The 16377-nt window shown below is 35.4% G+C and overlaps 1 protein-coding gene across 2 annotated transcripts in view; it reads left to right on the top strand.

Annotated features, from left to right (window-relative positions):
- The window catches only part of PIAS1 (protein inhibitor of activated STAT 1), a 118352-nt gene that overhangs the window by 23652 nt on the left and 78323 nt on the right, over positions 1-16377 (top strand). For both annotated transcript variants that reach the window (XM_061181969.1, XM_061181968.1), the window contains exon 2: positions 364-808. In XM_061181969.1, the coding sequence (XP_061037952.1) occupies positions 364-808 (445 nt within the window). The remainder of the gene's footprint in view (positions 1-363; positions 809-16377) is intronic.

The raw sequence follows: 16377 nt of genomic DNA, 5'->3' as shown, positions 1-16377 counted from the left end.
GGCTCATTATCTTTTGCCATCCGCACAGCACTCAGTACTCTCCTGGAGACTTAGTAAGTGCTTGATAAATACCTGAAAATTTCATTATAACAGTGGAATGAGGTGAGATGTGGTTCTACTTGGTGTATACTTATTTTACATCTTTCATAACCCTAGGTAGAAGTTAGTGAATTTATGAATATTAATTTTAAATTTCTTTGGTTATATCAAATGATTAGATTTTAAGTTTGAAATAACTGGAATTGACTGTAAATGAATTGGCCTTTGTAAACAAACCATAAGGATAAAGTGTTAAAGTATCGTTTAATGTTGTAAATTATATTATTGGAATACTAATGTTTTACATTTTGTTTTGTCTCTAAGCAAATGGTTATGAGCCTTAGAGTTTCTGAACTCCAAGTACTGTTGGGCTACGCTGGGAGAAACAAGCACGGGCGCAAACACGAACTTCTCACAAAAGCCCTGCATTTGCTAAAGGCTGGCTGCAGTCCTGCTGTACAAATGAAAATTAAAGAACTCTATAGGCGGAGGTTCCCCCAGAAAATCATGACGCCTGCGGACTTGTCCATCCCCAACGTACATTCAAGTCCTATGCCAGCAACTTTGTCTCCATCTACCATTCCACAACTCACTTATGATGGTCACCCTGCATCATCACCGTTACTCCCTGTTTCTCTTCTGGGACCTAAACATGAACTGGAACTCCCACATCTTACATCAGCTCTTCACCCAGTCCATCCGGATATAAAACTTCAAAAATTACCATTTTATGATTTACTGGATGAACTGATAAAACCCACCAGTCTAGGTAAGATTATTCTGTAATGATTATTTGGTTACTTTTGGAGGATACATTTTCATTTTTGAGTTTGAATTTGACCCAGATTATTATTCATAATAAAATTTATATTTGGTGGTAGGATCTAGATGGTAAAAAGGATCTTTCAATTTTAGACAAAATCAAATATATAAAAGCTGTCTTTTAGAGAGAAAAAAAGCATATTCACGTCTTCCGTGATGGTTGCTGACACAGTAAATGTTAAAAACTTTCCAAGAATATAAACGTTTTTAAAGTGCAATATTTTAGATTGTTGATTACTATTTTATAATAACCCTTACAAAATTAAAATTAAAACCCAGTAATTACTATCAGTCTCTGAATTCAGTTTTTAATTTTCAAGGGTTGATGACATCTAAATCAAATGACTATTTTTGATTATTTAAATGAGTAAATGGTTTAAATTTTTATAAAAGGAGAGTTGAGCTTTGATGTGTAGTATTTTAATTTCAGTTGACTTTTTCAAGGGATATGTGTACCTTTCATTTGCACACATGATTATGGTTATAAAATCACTTGAAATTTCATGTACTATGTTTTCCCATCATTTGATAAATGCCTAGCCTATTAATAGAATTCGATGTATTAATCAACTTTAAATTTTAATTGCTATAATGCTACCTTACTTTATTTAAGGTAGAAGAAAATTGACCCTGTTGGGATCTGTGCTACCTTTGGTGTAATATATTTAAAATATCAGACTTCCAGATGCTGGTTTGTTGTTATAAATCAGTGGTTGGCAAACTATGGCTGGCAGGGGAAATCCAGCCTGCAGCCTGTTTTGGTGAATCTGAGCTAAGAATTTTTTTTTTTTTTTAATATTCCTAAAGAGTTGTAAAATAAAACAAAAACAGAGAAGAATATGCAACAGAGACCATGTATGTCTGCAAAACCTAAAATATTTACTGTCTGGCTTTTACAGAAAAAATTTGCCAACCCCTGTTACAAATCAGTAGACATTTCAGTTTGGGGGATTGGTGAGTGTTGAATTTTGAGAACATTTACAGAAATTCTTTGAACTGGGAAATGTTTGTTTTAAATTATTTTTAGCAGAATAACTGAATAAATTAAGATTATAGGAGTCATTTTCAAACAACATGAATTTTTTCACATGACTTTATTTTTTAAATAGCCATTAATAAGAAAACACTTGCTGAGAACCTACTGTAAGCTTTTAAAACTTATACATGCTCATTATAAAAAATGAAAGTGCCAAAGTCCCTTCCTTGTTAGCAGTTCAGTATATATGCATATATAAGCAAGTTATGTTTCTTGTTTTTGAGAAGGAATCATATTATATTAATACATAGTGTTCTGTGACTTGCCCCTACCCCCTTTTTTGCCTTACTAATATATTAGACATTTCTCCTTGTCTGTCTTTCCCATTTTTAATTGAAGGCTATACATACACACACGTATATATAGTGTCTATGTGTACATGTGTGAGCATGTGTGTGTGTATATATATATATGAGCTCACTTCTTATTAAAGACTGTATTATTTTATGGTCTAAATAAGTTCTCTATTAAAAGACGTATTTTCTAGTTTTTCGCTGCCAAAAAACATGCTATAGTGAACATCATCTGAAATTTGAAAGGAAAAGAATGTTGGTGGCTTTTATTTGATTTGATTCCCAGCTCTCAAATTTTCTTTGGGTCTTAATAATTAACATATCTTGTTGTTTTCAGTTTCACTAATATAAATTTCAAGTACCGGTGTGAATAGGTGATGTTTACATACATATCTAAATTTTGTTATGAAAAGTAGAAATGCAAACTGGACATAAATTCTGGTTATATTGGATAATATTTTAAATATTAATAAATAAAAATAGAGCATTTAAAATTATTTTTATTTTACTGAGGTACTTTGCTTAAATATATATGTTATGTGTTCATTTCTAGTTGTCTACACTGTCCTTTTATGCCTTTGCAGTTTAACTTAATATATCATAATTTATATCTTATTGTTTTAATACTTCAGGGTACTTTATCCTTATGAACTTTTTAGTGTGTAATAATAGTGGGCAAACATCTGGTTTTTCCCTAAAAAGATATGAGAAGCAGGTAGTTCATAAGAAATTGTGTTGTTAAAGCTGCAGATAGTTTTTGCTATCTTTCTATAGTATTTTCTCCCTAATGACTGTTTTTAAAGAATAGTCAATAAATTTTAAATAATTTTTCTGTCTTTACTCTTCATCTGAAAATTTATAGAATGCTTCAATGGGGTATTTTTGTGTAACAGTTTAAGAGCAATGTCATAAAGTTTTGCCCATTCTTGATAACCATTAAGTAAACCCTTGCATTTACAAAATTGACTGGTTGAAGTACTAAAATATTGCCCGTAAGATTTATTTAATTGGACTTCCTTTGTATTGTCAAGCCTCATTATTTGCACATGCTAGTGGATGAATGCCTGCTATCTCAGTAAATCCAAAATCACTACTCACAACAGTTTCACAGCCATTTATAGACATGCACAGAGCTGCAAAGAATTTGAGTTGGCTCATGTGTGCTTTCCCACCTGTGGTTGAACTAGGTGGTTCTTGCTTTCATGTTTTCTGCTGTCATATTGTAAACAAATGTCCTCTTTGCATTCTACTTAATGCCACATTTTTTGCATTTCTGTGCTTTTTGTTGGTGATTGCATTGTTTAAAATGGCCCCCAAGCATAGTGCTGAAGTTTTGTCTAGTGTTCCTGTATGCACAAAGGCTGTGATGTGCATTATGTAGAAAATACATGTATTAGATCAGTTTTGTTCAGGCTTGAGTTACAGTGCTGTTGGCAATGAGCTTAGTGTGAATGAATCATCCATATATATCAAATAAGGTGTCTTTAAACAGAAGCACACATAAAACAAGGTTAGGTATTGATCAGTTGATGAAAATGTTGTGCTCAGAGGCTTGCAGGAATCTAACCCTGTATTTCTCCTAGGAGCAATGGTTCAGTATTCACTAACTCATTGTTTGTGGCAACTTTATAGAACACCAGTTTTCATGAATAAATCCATTGTTTGTGATATAAACAAAATGAGTAGGTGGTATGGAATTGCTTGGTGGTATGTAAATAGATTTCTAATTTCTCATTGTTATCATAGAATTAAAATAAAAGCAAACATTTTGGTTATGCATAAAAAGATCACCAGAAAGTAATTTGTGGAAGTTTATTGATTCAGTAACTATTCAGGGGATGGAAATACTCAGAGAATTTGAAAAAAGATTCTGAGTAATCTGCAAGAGTTTAGGATGAACATATGTTAAGGCCCTGTCAAGTAAAAAAAAAAAAAAAAAAAAAAAAAAATTGAAAAAAGGAATCTATAAGATTTTTAACATTGTTAAAAGACTATCTCTGTATTTCATTAAATGAAATGACTACTTCATCATGGAATTCAGTTTTCTAAGGGATTACTTTCGCCAGTAGATTGTTTGTTTTAAGTCTAGGAAAACAATATTCTCTGAAAAATTAAATGGCTTGCAGCATTTTCTTTCTTAGTATACATATTGAATACATTTAAAATCATTACAAGCTCTTAAGAGTTTAGTTTTGACCTGTACTTAGCTGGTTCATCACATTTAATCACTTGAGTCCAGAATGTGATGGGTAAATTTAATTTTTCATTTTTTCCCCTTCCATTTTATCTGTGAGCACTAGATTTAAACAGAGTTTAAGGTGTTCTAGTGTAAGCTGAATGTTTGTATGCATGGTTCATGTTTCTAACTAAAATCAAAACAATAGTTTTGGTATTCCCCCATTTTATTAGATAATTCTTATCCATTTTTATAATCATCTTGTTATTATTTCTTTAACAATAAGTAATGTTAAGGTCTTTATTCATTTTGGAACACATATTAAAGAGAATTCTTTTCATTAATTGGGAGATGAAGTAAAGGTGGTTGTAAAGTAAAATGCTTGATTTACTGTGTATTTTTGTCTGTTAGTATTAAAATCCTGTTTGTTCTATGAGGTCCATTTCAAATGCTTTTAAAAACCTTTTCCATTAATCCTTCTAAGATGTCCCCCTTACATCTGTCTGTTCTTCCCCAATCCAAATCAATTTCACTTTCCTGCATGCTCTTAATAACATTTTGTTGTTGTTAGTTCCTCAAAATCAGCTCTGCTGCATTCATCTGTATATTCCCATAATATACAGAGCTATGAACCTCTTATGTGGTAACCACAGTAAACAATTATTAGCTCTCCAATTTATTTAAATACAATAAAGTCTGTTTTAATGTTTTTTGCAAAGTATTTGGATGCTACATACTGAAGAATCTGAAACACTGAGACATTATAATTGGTCATATGGATGTCATTCTTCAGTTTGTCATGAAACAAGTCACTTATTTCTTTGTCTTTCTCTTTTTTTAAGTCTTTTTTAAAATTAATTTTTGTTGGAGTATAGTTGATTTAAAATGTTGTGTTAGTTTCTGCTTTACAGCAAAGTGAATCAGTTATACATATATCCACTTTTTTTTAGATCCTTTTCCCGTATAGGTCATTACAGAGTATTGAGTAGAGTTCCCTGTGCTATACTACTGGTTCTTATCTATTTTATATATAGTAATGTGTATATGTCAATCCCAGTCTCCCAATTTATCCCTCCCTCCCTCTTTTTTTACGTCTTGGAAGGTGGTTTCTATTTAAGTTTTAATGTTTGTCAAACAATCTTTTCCGTTAAACACCACAAATATCTCTTCTCTGGGTTACATATTTGATTTTCCTGAGTTCTGTTACAAGTAGTTATAATTTAATTTGATGTGGGACGGTGTATTGGTATTTCCTAGGGATGTCCAACAACCTAGGTGTATAGGGTTTATAGTTTCAGTATTTTAGAAAGCTAGGTCAGTCTGTTTCCTTTTTAAAGTAGAACATTTGTATATAGAAAATTATAATTATTTTAGGCTTGGGAAGATGTATGAATAATTTATAGAAAAGATTTGAATTAATATATATATGTTTTATATATATGCACTTGGTTTTTTGCCTTAGGAAACAAGGCAGCAGATGCTTCAGCACTCCTAAGTAGTTAAAACGATCCATCTTGTTTTGTGCAGTGCGAGTAAGGTTTCTGCTACATCTTAATAACATTGGTTACCAGTGTTTTCTGCCAAGGGCTCGACTGGCATTGGATTAGATTTCACAGTTTCCTTCTCTTCTCATTTTTTATAATTGAGTTTGCCTTCCTCCACATGCCTAATAGCCAGTGCCTAAAGATCAGGTGATGCAAATTCAAGGACACAGACTCCGATAAGTATTGGGAAGGGCATTCAGAGGTTTTATGATTTACTCTACTCTGCTTTTAGAAAATTTGCCTTCTAACAATTCAACACAAGCTGTGCTCTTCTGTACTTGAATTTTAGGAAATCAAAAGCACTAATTTTTTTCTGTAGGCAGGTTTCTTCCCTAGGAACTTTTCTTCCTAACTTGGCAGCACTGGTTTCTTTTCTTTTCTTTTTTAAGAGATGTAGAGAGAATTTACTTATTTATTTTAAACTTTGGCTAATTTGACTAATTTATTGCTTGTGCGTTTTAATTACATTTGTTGTTGTATACAACAGTATCACCATAAACTAGTGTCCATTAAGTATTATAAATTGGTATTTTATTTATCTTTATTTTTATTTTTTAAATTTTTATTCAAATATAGTTGATTTACAATGTTGTGTTAGTTTCAGGTACATAGTAAAGTGATTCAGTTATACACACATGTATATAAATATATATATTCTTTTTTTTACATTCTCCTCAATTATATGTTATTACAAGATACTGAGTATAGTTCCCTGTGCTATACAGTAGGTCCTTGTTAGTTATCTATTTTATGTATAGTAGTGTGTATATTTTAATCCCAAACTCCTAATTTATCCCGCTCCCCTCCTCCCCTTGGCAACCATTAGTTTGTTTTCTATGTTTGAGAGTCCATTTCTGTTTTGTAGATAAGTTCATTTGTATCCTTTTTTTTAGATTCCTCATATAAGTGATATCATATGATATTTGTCTTTCTCTGTCTGGCTTACTTCACTTAGTATGATAATCTCTAGGTCCATCCATGTTGTTGCAAATGGCATTATTTCATTCTTTTTTATAGCTGAGTAATATTCCATTGTGTATATATACCACATCTTCTTTATCCATTCATCTCTTGATGGACAGTTAGGTTGCTAGCCATTCTTGGCTATTGTAAACAGTGCTGCAATGAACATTGCGGTGCATTTGTCTTTTCGAATTATGGTTTTCTCCAGATATATGCCCAGGAGTGGGATTGCTGGATAATATGGTAGCTCTATTATTAGTTTTTTAAGGAACCTCCTTGCTGTTCTCCATAGCGGCTATGTCAATTTACATTCCCACCAACAGTGTAGGAAGGTTCCTTTTTCTCCACACCCTCTCCAGCATTTATTATTTGTAGATTTTTTTGATGATGGCCATTCTGACCAATGTGAGGTGATACCTCATTGTAGTTTTGCTTTGCATTTCTCTAATAATTAGCGATATTGAGCATCTTTTCATGTGCCTCTTGGCCATCTGTTTGTCTTTTTTGGAGAAATGTCTTTTTAGGTCTTCTGCCCATTTTTTGATTGGGTTGTTTGGTTTTTTTTTTTGCCGTTGAGCTGTATGAGCTGTTTGTATATTTCGGAGATTAATCCCTTGTCAGTCACATCGTTTGCAAATATTTTCTCCCATTCTGTAGATTGCCTTTTTTTTTTTTTAATTCATTTATTTTATTTTTGGCTGCGTTGGGTCTGCATTGCTGCATGCAGGGTTTCTCTAGTTGCGGTGAGCGGGGGCTTCTCTTCGTTGCATTGCACAGGCTTCTCAGTGGGATGGCTTCTCTTGTTGTGGAGCACAGGCTCCAGGTGCACAGGCTTCAGTAGTTGTGGCTCGTGGGTTCTAGAGTGCAGGCTCAGTAGTTGTGGTGCACGGGCTTTGTTGCTCCATGGCATGTGGGATTCCCCTGGACCAGGGCTCGAACCCATGTCCCCTGCATTGGCAGGTGGATTCTCAACCACTGTGCCACCAGGGAAGCCTGTCTTTTTGTTTTGTTTATGGTTTCCTTTGCTGTGCAAAAGCTGGTAAGTTTGATTAGGTCCCATTTGTTTATTTTTGTTTTTATTTCCATTACTCTAGGAGATGGATCCAAAAAGATATTGCTGTAATTTATGTCAGAGAGTGTTCTGCCTATGTTTTCCTCTAGGAGTTTTATAGTATCAGGTCTTACATTTAGGTCTTTAATCCATTTTGAGTTTATTTTTGTGTATGGTGTTAGAGAATGTTGTAATTTCATTCTTTTACATGTAGCTGTCCATTGTTTCCAGTACCACTTATTGAAGAGACTGTCTTTTCTGCATTGTATATTCTTGCCTCCTTTGTTGTGGATTAATTGACTGTGTGTGTGGATTTATTTCTGGGCTTTCTGTTCTGTTCCATTGATCTGTATTTCTGTTTTTGTGCCAGTACCATACTGTTTTGATTACTGCAGCTTTGTAGTATGGTGTGACGTCAGGGAGCCTGATTCCTCCAGCTTCGTTTTTCTTTCTCAGGATGGCTTTTGCTATTCGGGGTCTTTTGTGTTTCCATACAAATTATAAAATTTTTTTGTTCTAGTTAGGTGAAAAATGCAATTGGTAATTTGATAGGAATTACATTGAATCTGTAGATTGCCTTGGGTAGTAATAGTCATTTTGACACTATTGGTTCTTCCAGTCCAAGAACATGGTATATCTTTCCATTTGTGTCATTTTCAATGTCTTTCATCAGCATCTTATAGTTTTCGGAGTACAGGTCTTTTGCCTCCATAGGTAGGTTTATTACTAAGTATTTTATTCTTTTGATGCAATGGTAAATGGGATTGTTTCCTTAATTTCTCTTTCTGACCTTTCGTTCTTAGTGTATAGAAATGCAACAGATTTCTGTGTATTGATTTTGTAGCTTGCAGCTTCACCACATTCATTGATGAGCTCTAGTAGTTTTCTGGTAGCATCTTTAGGATTTTCTATGTATAGTATCATGTCATCTGTAAACAGTGATAATTTTACTTCTTCTTTTCCACTTTGGATTCTTTTTATTTCTTTTTTTTCTTTGTTTGCTGGGCTAGGACTTCCAAAATTATGTTGAATAAAAGTGGTGAGCGTGAACATCCTTGTCTTGTTCCTGATCTTAGAGGAAATGTTTTCAGCTTTTCCCCATTGAGTATGATGTTAGCTGTGGGTTTGTCATATATGGCCTTTAGTATGTTGAGGTATGTTTCCTCTATGCCCAGTTTCTGGAGTGTGTTTATCATAAATGGATGTTGAATTTTATCAAAAGCTTTTTCTGCATCTATTGAGATGATCATATGGTTTTTAATTCTTCAGTTTGTTCATGTGGTGTATCACACTGATTGATTTGCAGATATTGAAAAATCCTTGCATCCCTGGGATAAATCCCACTTGATCATGGTGTATAATCCTTTTAATGTATTGCTGGATTCGGTTTGCTAGTATTTTGTTGAGGCTTTTTGCGTCTGTGTCCATCAATGATACTGGCCTGTAATTTTCTTTTTTTGTGGTATCTTTGTCTGATTTTGGTATCAGGGTGATGGTGGCCTTATAGAATGAATTTGGAAGTGCTCCTTCCTCTGCAATTTTTTTTTGGAGAGCAGCACTGATTTCTGACTTTCAAAACAAAATCTAAAATTTACTTCTAAATCTACATCCCCTTGTAGATAATCTTTTTATCTGGTGAATTTAATTTAATATTTTTATTATCATTTGTATAAGTGGCCCAGAAGCCTGAAGCCATCTATTGTGTTTTTTTAAAATTTATTTTATTTTATTTTTTTGGGGGGGTAAAGTAGAAAAATATAGCTTTATTACTTTGCCAGGCAAAGGGGGACACAGCAGACTCCTGCCTCGAAAAACTATATGTCCCAACCCAGTAGGATTTGATAAGGAGTTTTATAGCAGTGCTTCCCAAGGGTGGGGTTGCTGACAAGATTAGGGTGTGCGCAGGGCCTGCACTCCTCTAATCTGGTCTCAGGTAGTCTTCTTTTTTTTTTTTTCCACACACACACACTGTATTTTATTTTTACAAGAGATAAATAGACTGACACCAAGCATTGTACATGGATGACCACAACAAAAGCAACAATGATTGCAATTACCAAACATGAAACACACTCATACTATGTCATAATATTGACATTCAGTCCAGTAATCCTCCACTGTAACAGCTCCTTTACTTTGCAGTGAAAATTGATTTGTATATTCTTTGCCTCTGAGTCCTTGTGGGATTTTTTTTTTTTAATTCAAACAGAAAGTCACAAAAATTATACTCATCCTCATCAGTTCACTCAGTCCCATGTAATTAATTTTTTTTTTCATTTGATCTTTTGTTAGCACTTTTATGAGTTCATCAGTTTTTCATTAGAGTTCTGAAAATGCTTATTCATTCAGTTCAGCAGTACAGTCAGTTACCAGAAACCTGTACTTGTCAGAGTCTTTTCCATGAATTCCTTGAAGATGAAACCCTTTTATGGGAACATAGTTGCAAAAGCATCAGAGTACACCCAGAACTGTCTGTAAATGACAAAAGACTTAAAAATGACCACGGTTAAAGATTTGATGAAAGTTCATAATAATGCAGTTGACAAGAAAATTAGTTATTTCTGAGATATACATTTTAAAGTAATAACTAGGATTATGACTTATAACATTATACCAGAACATATAAGATTTATAGAAATTTCATGTAATGTCTGAAACATTTATATTAACATATTTCCATACAAATAACCCAATGAAAGTTTAGTATTAGTTGTTTTGTTTGTTTGTTTTTTTATACTGCAGGTTCTTATTAGTCATCAGTTTTATACACATAAGTGTATACATGTCAATCCCAATCGCCCAATTCAGCACACCACCATCCCCACCCCACCGCAGTTTTCCCCCCTTGGTGTCCATATGTCTGTTCTCTACATCTGTGTCTCAACTTCTGCCCTGCAAACTGGCTCATCTGTACCATTTTTCTAGGTTCCACATACATGCGTTAATATACGATATTTGTTTTTCTCTTTCTGACTTACTTCACTCTGTATGACAGTCTCTAGATCCATCCACGTCTCAACAAATGACTCAATTTCGTTCCTTTTTATGGCTGAGTAATATTCCATTGTATATATGTACCACAACTTCTTTATCCATTCGTCTGTTGATGGGCATTTAGGTTGCTTCCATGACCTGGCTATTGTAAATAGTGCTGCAATGAACATTCGGGTGCATGTGTCTTTTTGAATTACGGTTTTCTCTGGGTATATGCCCAGTAGTGGGATTGCTGGGTCATATGGTAATTCTATTTTTAGTTTTTTAAGGAACCTCCATATTGTTCTCCATAATGGCTGTATCAATTTACATTCCCACCAACAGTGCAAGAGGGTTCCCTTTTCTCCACACCCTCTCCAGCATTTGTTGTTTGTAGATTTTCTGATGATGCCCATTCTAACTGGTGTGAGGTGATACCGCATTGTAGTTTTGATTTGCATTTCTCTAATAATTAGTGATGTTGAGCATCTTTTCATGTGCTTCTTGGCCGTCTGTATGTCTTCTTTGGAGAAATGTCTATTTAGGTCTTCTGCCCATTTTTGGATTGGGGTGTTTGTTTCTTTAATATTGAGCTGCATGAGCTGTTTATATATTTTGGAGATTAATCCTTTGTCCGTTGATTCGTTTGCAAATATTTTCTCCCGTTCTGAGGGTTGTCTTTTCGTCTTGTTTATGGTTTCCTTTGCTGTGCAAAAGCTTTGAAGTGTCATTAGGTCCCATTTGTTTATTTTTGTTTTTATTTCCATTACTCTAGGAGGTGGATCAAAAAAGATCTTGCTGTGATTTATGTCAAAGAGTGTTCTTCCTATGTTTTCCTCTAAGAGTTTTATAGTGTCCAGTCTTACATTTAGGTCTCTAATCCATTTTGAGTTTATTTTTGTGTATGGTGTTAGGGAGTATTCTAATTTCATTCTTTTACATGTAGCTGTCCAGTTTTCCCAGCACCACTTATTGAAGAGACTGTCTTTTCTCCATTGTATATCTTTTCCTCCTTTGTCATAGATTAGTTGACCATAGGTGCGTGGGTTTATCTCTGGGCTTTCTATCTTGTTCCATTGATCTATGTTTCTGTTTTTGTGCCAGTACCATATTGTCTTGATTACTGTAGCTTTGTAGTATAGTCTGAAGTCAGGGAGTCTGATTCCTCCAGCTCTGCTTTTTTCCCTCAAGACTGCTTTGGCTATTCGGGGTCTTTTGTGTCCCCATACAAATTTTAAGATGATTTGTTCTAGCTCCGTAAAAAATGCCATTGGTAATTTGATAGGGATTGCATTGAATTGGTAGATTGCTTTGGGTAATATAGTCATTTCCATAATGTTGATTCTTCCAATCCAAGAACATGGTATATCTCTCCATCTGTTGGTATCATCTTTAATTTCTTTCATCAGTGTCTTATAGTTTTCTGCATACAGGTCTTTTGTCTCCCTAGGTAGGTTTATTCCTAGGTATTTTATTCTTTTTGTTGCAATGGTAAATGGGAGTGTTTCCATAATTTCTCTTTCAGATTTTTCATCATTAGTGTATAGGAATGCAAGAGATTTCTGTGCATTAACTTTGTATCCTGCAACTTTACCATATTCATTAATTAGCTCTAGCAGTTTTCTGGTGGCAGTTTTAGGATTCTCTATGTATAGTATCACGTCATCTGCAAACAGTGACAGTTTTACTTCTTCTTTTCCAATTTGTATTCCTTTTATTTCTTTTTCTTCTCTGATTGCCGTGGCTAGGACTTCCAGAACTATGTTGAATAATAGTGGTGAGAGTGGACATCCTTGTCTTGTTCCTGATCTTAGAAGAAATGCTTTCAGTTTTTCACCATTGAGAATGATGTTTGCTGTGGGTTTGTCATATATGGCCTTTATTATGTTGAGGTAGGTCCCCTCTATGCCCACTTTCTGGAGAGTTTTTATCATAAATGGGTGTTGAATTTTGTCAAAAGCTTTTTCTGCATCTATTGAGATGATCATATGGTTTTTAGTCTTCAATTTGTTAATATGGTGTATCACATTGATTGATTTGCATATATTGAAGAATCCTTGCATCCCTGGGATAAATCCCACTTGATCGTGGTGTATGATCCTTTTAATGTGTTGTTGGATTCTGTTTGCTAGTATTTTGTTGAGGTTTTTTGCATCTATATTCATCAGTGATATTGGTCTGTAATTTTCTTTTTTGTAGTGTCTTTGTCTGGTTTTGGTATCAGGGTGATGGTGGCCTCATAGAATGAGTTTGGGAGTGTTCCTTCCTCTGCAATTTTTTGGAAGAGTTTGAGAAGGATAGGTGTTAGCTCTTCTCTAAATGTTTGATAGAATTCACCTGTGAAGCCATCTGGTCCTGGACTTTTGTTTGTTGGGAGATTTTTAATCACAGTTTCAATTTCATTACTTGTGATTGGTCTGTTCATATTTTCTGTTTCTTCCTGGTTCAGTCTTGGAAGGTTATACCTTTCTAAGAATTTGTCCATTTCTTCCAGGTTGTCCATTTTATTGGCATAAAGTTGCTTGTAGTAGTCTCTTAGGATGCTTTGTATTTCTGCGGTGTCTGTTGTAACTTCTCCTTTTTCATTTCTGATTTTATTGATTTGAGTCCTCTCCCTCTTTTTCTTGATGAGTCTGGCTAATGGCTTATCAATTTTGTTTATCTTCTCAAAGAACCAGCTTTTAGTTTTATTGATCTTTGCTATTGTTTTCTTTGTTTCTATTTCATTTATTTCCACTCTGATCTTTATGATTTCTTTCCTTCTGCTAACTTTGGGTTTTGTTTGTTCTTCTTTCTCTAGTTTCTTTAGGTGTAAGGTTAGATTGTTTACATGAGATTTTTCTTGTTTCTTGAGGTAGGCTTGTATAGCTATAAACTTCCCTCTTAGAACTGCTTTTGCTGCATCCCATAGGTTTTGGGTCGTCGTGTTTTCATTGTCATTTGTCTCTAGGTATTTTTTGATTTCCTCTTTGATTTCTTCAGTGATCTCTTGGTTATTTAGTAACGTATTGTTTAGCTTTCATGTGGTTGTGTTTTTTTCCCTGTAATTCATTTCGAATCTCATAGCGTTGTGGTCAGAAAAGATGCTTGATATGATTTCAGTTTTCTTAAATTTACTGAGGCTTGATTTGTGACCCAAGATGTGATCTGTGCTGGAGAATGTTCCGCGTGCACTTGAGAAGAATGTGTAATCTGCTGTTTTTGGATGGAATGTCCTATAAATATCAATTAAATCTATCTGGTCTATTGTGTCATTTAAAGCTTCTGTTTCCTTATTTATTTTCATTTTGGATGATCTGTCCATTGGTGTAAGTGAGGTGTTAAAGTCCCCCACTATTATTGTGTTACTGTCGATTTCCTCTTTTATAGCTGTTAGCAGTTGCCTTATGTATTGAGGTGCTCCTATGTTGGGTGCATATATATTTCTAATTGTTATATCTTCTTCTTGGATTGATCCCTTGATCATTATGTAGTGTCTTTCCTTGTCTCTTGTAACATTCTTTATTTTAAAGTCTATTTTATCTGATATGAGTATAGCTACTCCAGCTTTCTTTTGATTTCCATTTGCATGGAATATCTTTTTCCATCCCCTCGCTTTCAGTCTGTATGTGTCCCTAGGTCTGAAGTGGGTCTCTTGTAGACAGCATATAGATGGGTCTTGTTTTTGTATCCATTCAGCAAGCCTGTGTCTTTTGGTTGGTGCATTTAATCCATTCACGTTTAAGGTAATTATCAATATGTATGTTCCTATGACCATTTTCTTAATTGTTTTGGGTTTGTTTTTGTAGGTCCTTTTCTTCTCTTGTGTTTCCCACTTAGAGAAGTTCCTTTAGCATTTGTTGTAGAGCTGGTTTGGTGGTGCTGAATTCTCTTAGCTTTTGCTTGTCTGTAAAGCTTTTGATTTCTCCATCAAATCTAAATGAGATCCTTGCCAGGTAGAGTAATCTTGGTTGTAGGTTCTTCCCTTTCATCACTTTAAGTATATCATGCCACTCCCTTCTGGCTTGTAGAGTTTCTGCTGAGAAATCAGCTGTTAACCTTATGGGAGTTCCCTTGTATGTTATTTGTCGTTTTTCCCTTGCTGCTTTCAATAATTTTTCTTTGTCTTTAATTTTTGCCACTTTGATTACTATGTGTCTCGGCGTGTTTCTCCTTGGGTTTATCCTGTATGGGACTCTCTGTGCTTCCTGGACTTGGGTGGCTATTTCTGTTCCCATGTTAGGGAAGTTTTCGACTATAATCTCTTCAAATATTTTCTCTGGTCCTTTCTCTCTCTCTTGTCCTTCTGGGACCCGTATAATGTGAATGTTGTTGTGTTTAATGTTGTCCCAGAGGTCTCTTAGGCTGTCTTCATTTCTTTTCATTCTTTTTTCTTTAGTCTGTTCCTCAGCAGTGAATTCCACCATTCTGTCTTCCAGGTCACTTATCCGTTCTTCTGCCTCAGTTATTCTGCTATTGATTCCTTCTAGTGTAGTTTTCATTTCAGGTATTGTATTGGTCATCTCTGTTTGTTTGTTCTTTAATTCTTCTAGGTCTTTGTTAATCATTTCTTGCATCTTCTCAATCTTTGCCTCCATTCTTATTCCGAGGTCCTGGATCATCTTCACTATCATTATTCTGAATTCTTTTTCTGGAAGGTTGCCTATCTCCACTTCGTTTAGTTGTTTTTCTGGGGTTTTTTCTTGTTCCTTCATCTGGTATATAGCCCTCTGCCTTTTCATCGTGTCTATCTTTCTGTAAATGTGGTTTTTGTTCCACATGCTGCAGGATTGTAGTTTTTCTTGCTTCTGCTCTCTGCCCTCTGGTGGTTGAGGCTATCTAACAGGCTTGATGGGAGGCTCTGGTGGTGGGTAGAGCTGACTGTTGCTGTGGCGGTCAGAGCTCCGTAAAACTAAGCCACTTGACTGTTGATAGGTGGGGCTGGGTTCCCTCCCTGTTGGTTGTTTTGCCTGAGGCAACCCAACACTGGAGCCTACCTGGGCTCTTTGGTGGGGCTAATGGCAGACTCTGGGAGGGCTCACGCCAAGGAGTACTTCCCAGAACCTCCGCTGCCACTGTCCTTGTCTCCACGGTGAAACAGAGCCAGCCCCCGCCTCTGCAGGAGACCCTCCAACACTAGCAGGTAGGTCTGGTTCAGTCTCCCCCAGGGTCACTGCTCCTTCCCCCGGGTCCCGATGCGCACACTATTCCGTGTGCACCCTCCAAGAGTGGGGTCTCTGTTTCCCCCAGTCCTGTTGAAGTCCTGCAATCAATTCCCACTAGGCTTCAAAGTCTGATTCTCTATGAATTCCTCCTCCCGTTGCCGGACCCCCAGGTTGGGAAGCCTGATGTGGGGCTCAGAACCTTCACTCCAGTGGGTGGACTTCTGTGGTATAAGTGTTCGCCAGTCTGTGAGTCACCCACCCAGCAGTTATGGGATTTGATTTTACTCTGATTGCGCCCCTCCTACCGTCTCACTGTGGCTTCTCCTCTGTCCTTGG

This window comes from Eubalaena glacialis, chromosome 2 (assembly GCF_028564815.1).
Source record: "Eubalaena glacialis isolate mEubGla1 chromosome 2, mEubGla1.1.hap2.+ XY, whole genome shotgun sequence".
In the NCBI taxonomy this organism is placed as follows: domain Eukaryota; kingdom Metazoa; phylum Chordata; class Mammalia; order Artiodactyla; family Balaenidae; genus Eubalaena; species Eubalaena glacialis.
The sequence above is the reverse complement of the archived record's forward strand: the minus strand, read 5'-3'. Positions and strand labels throughout refer to the sequence as shown.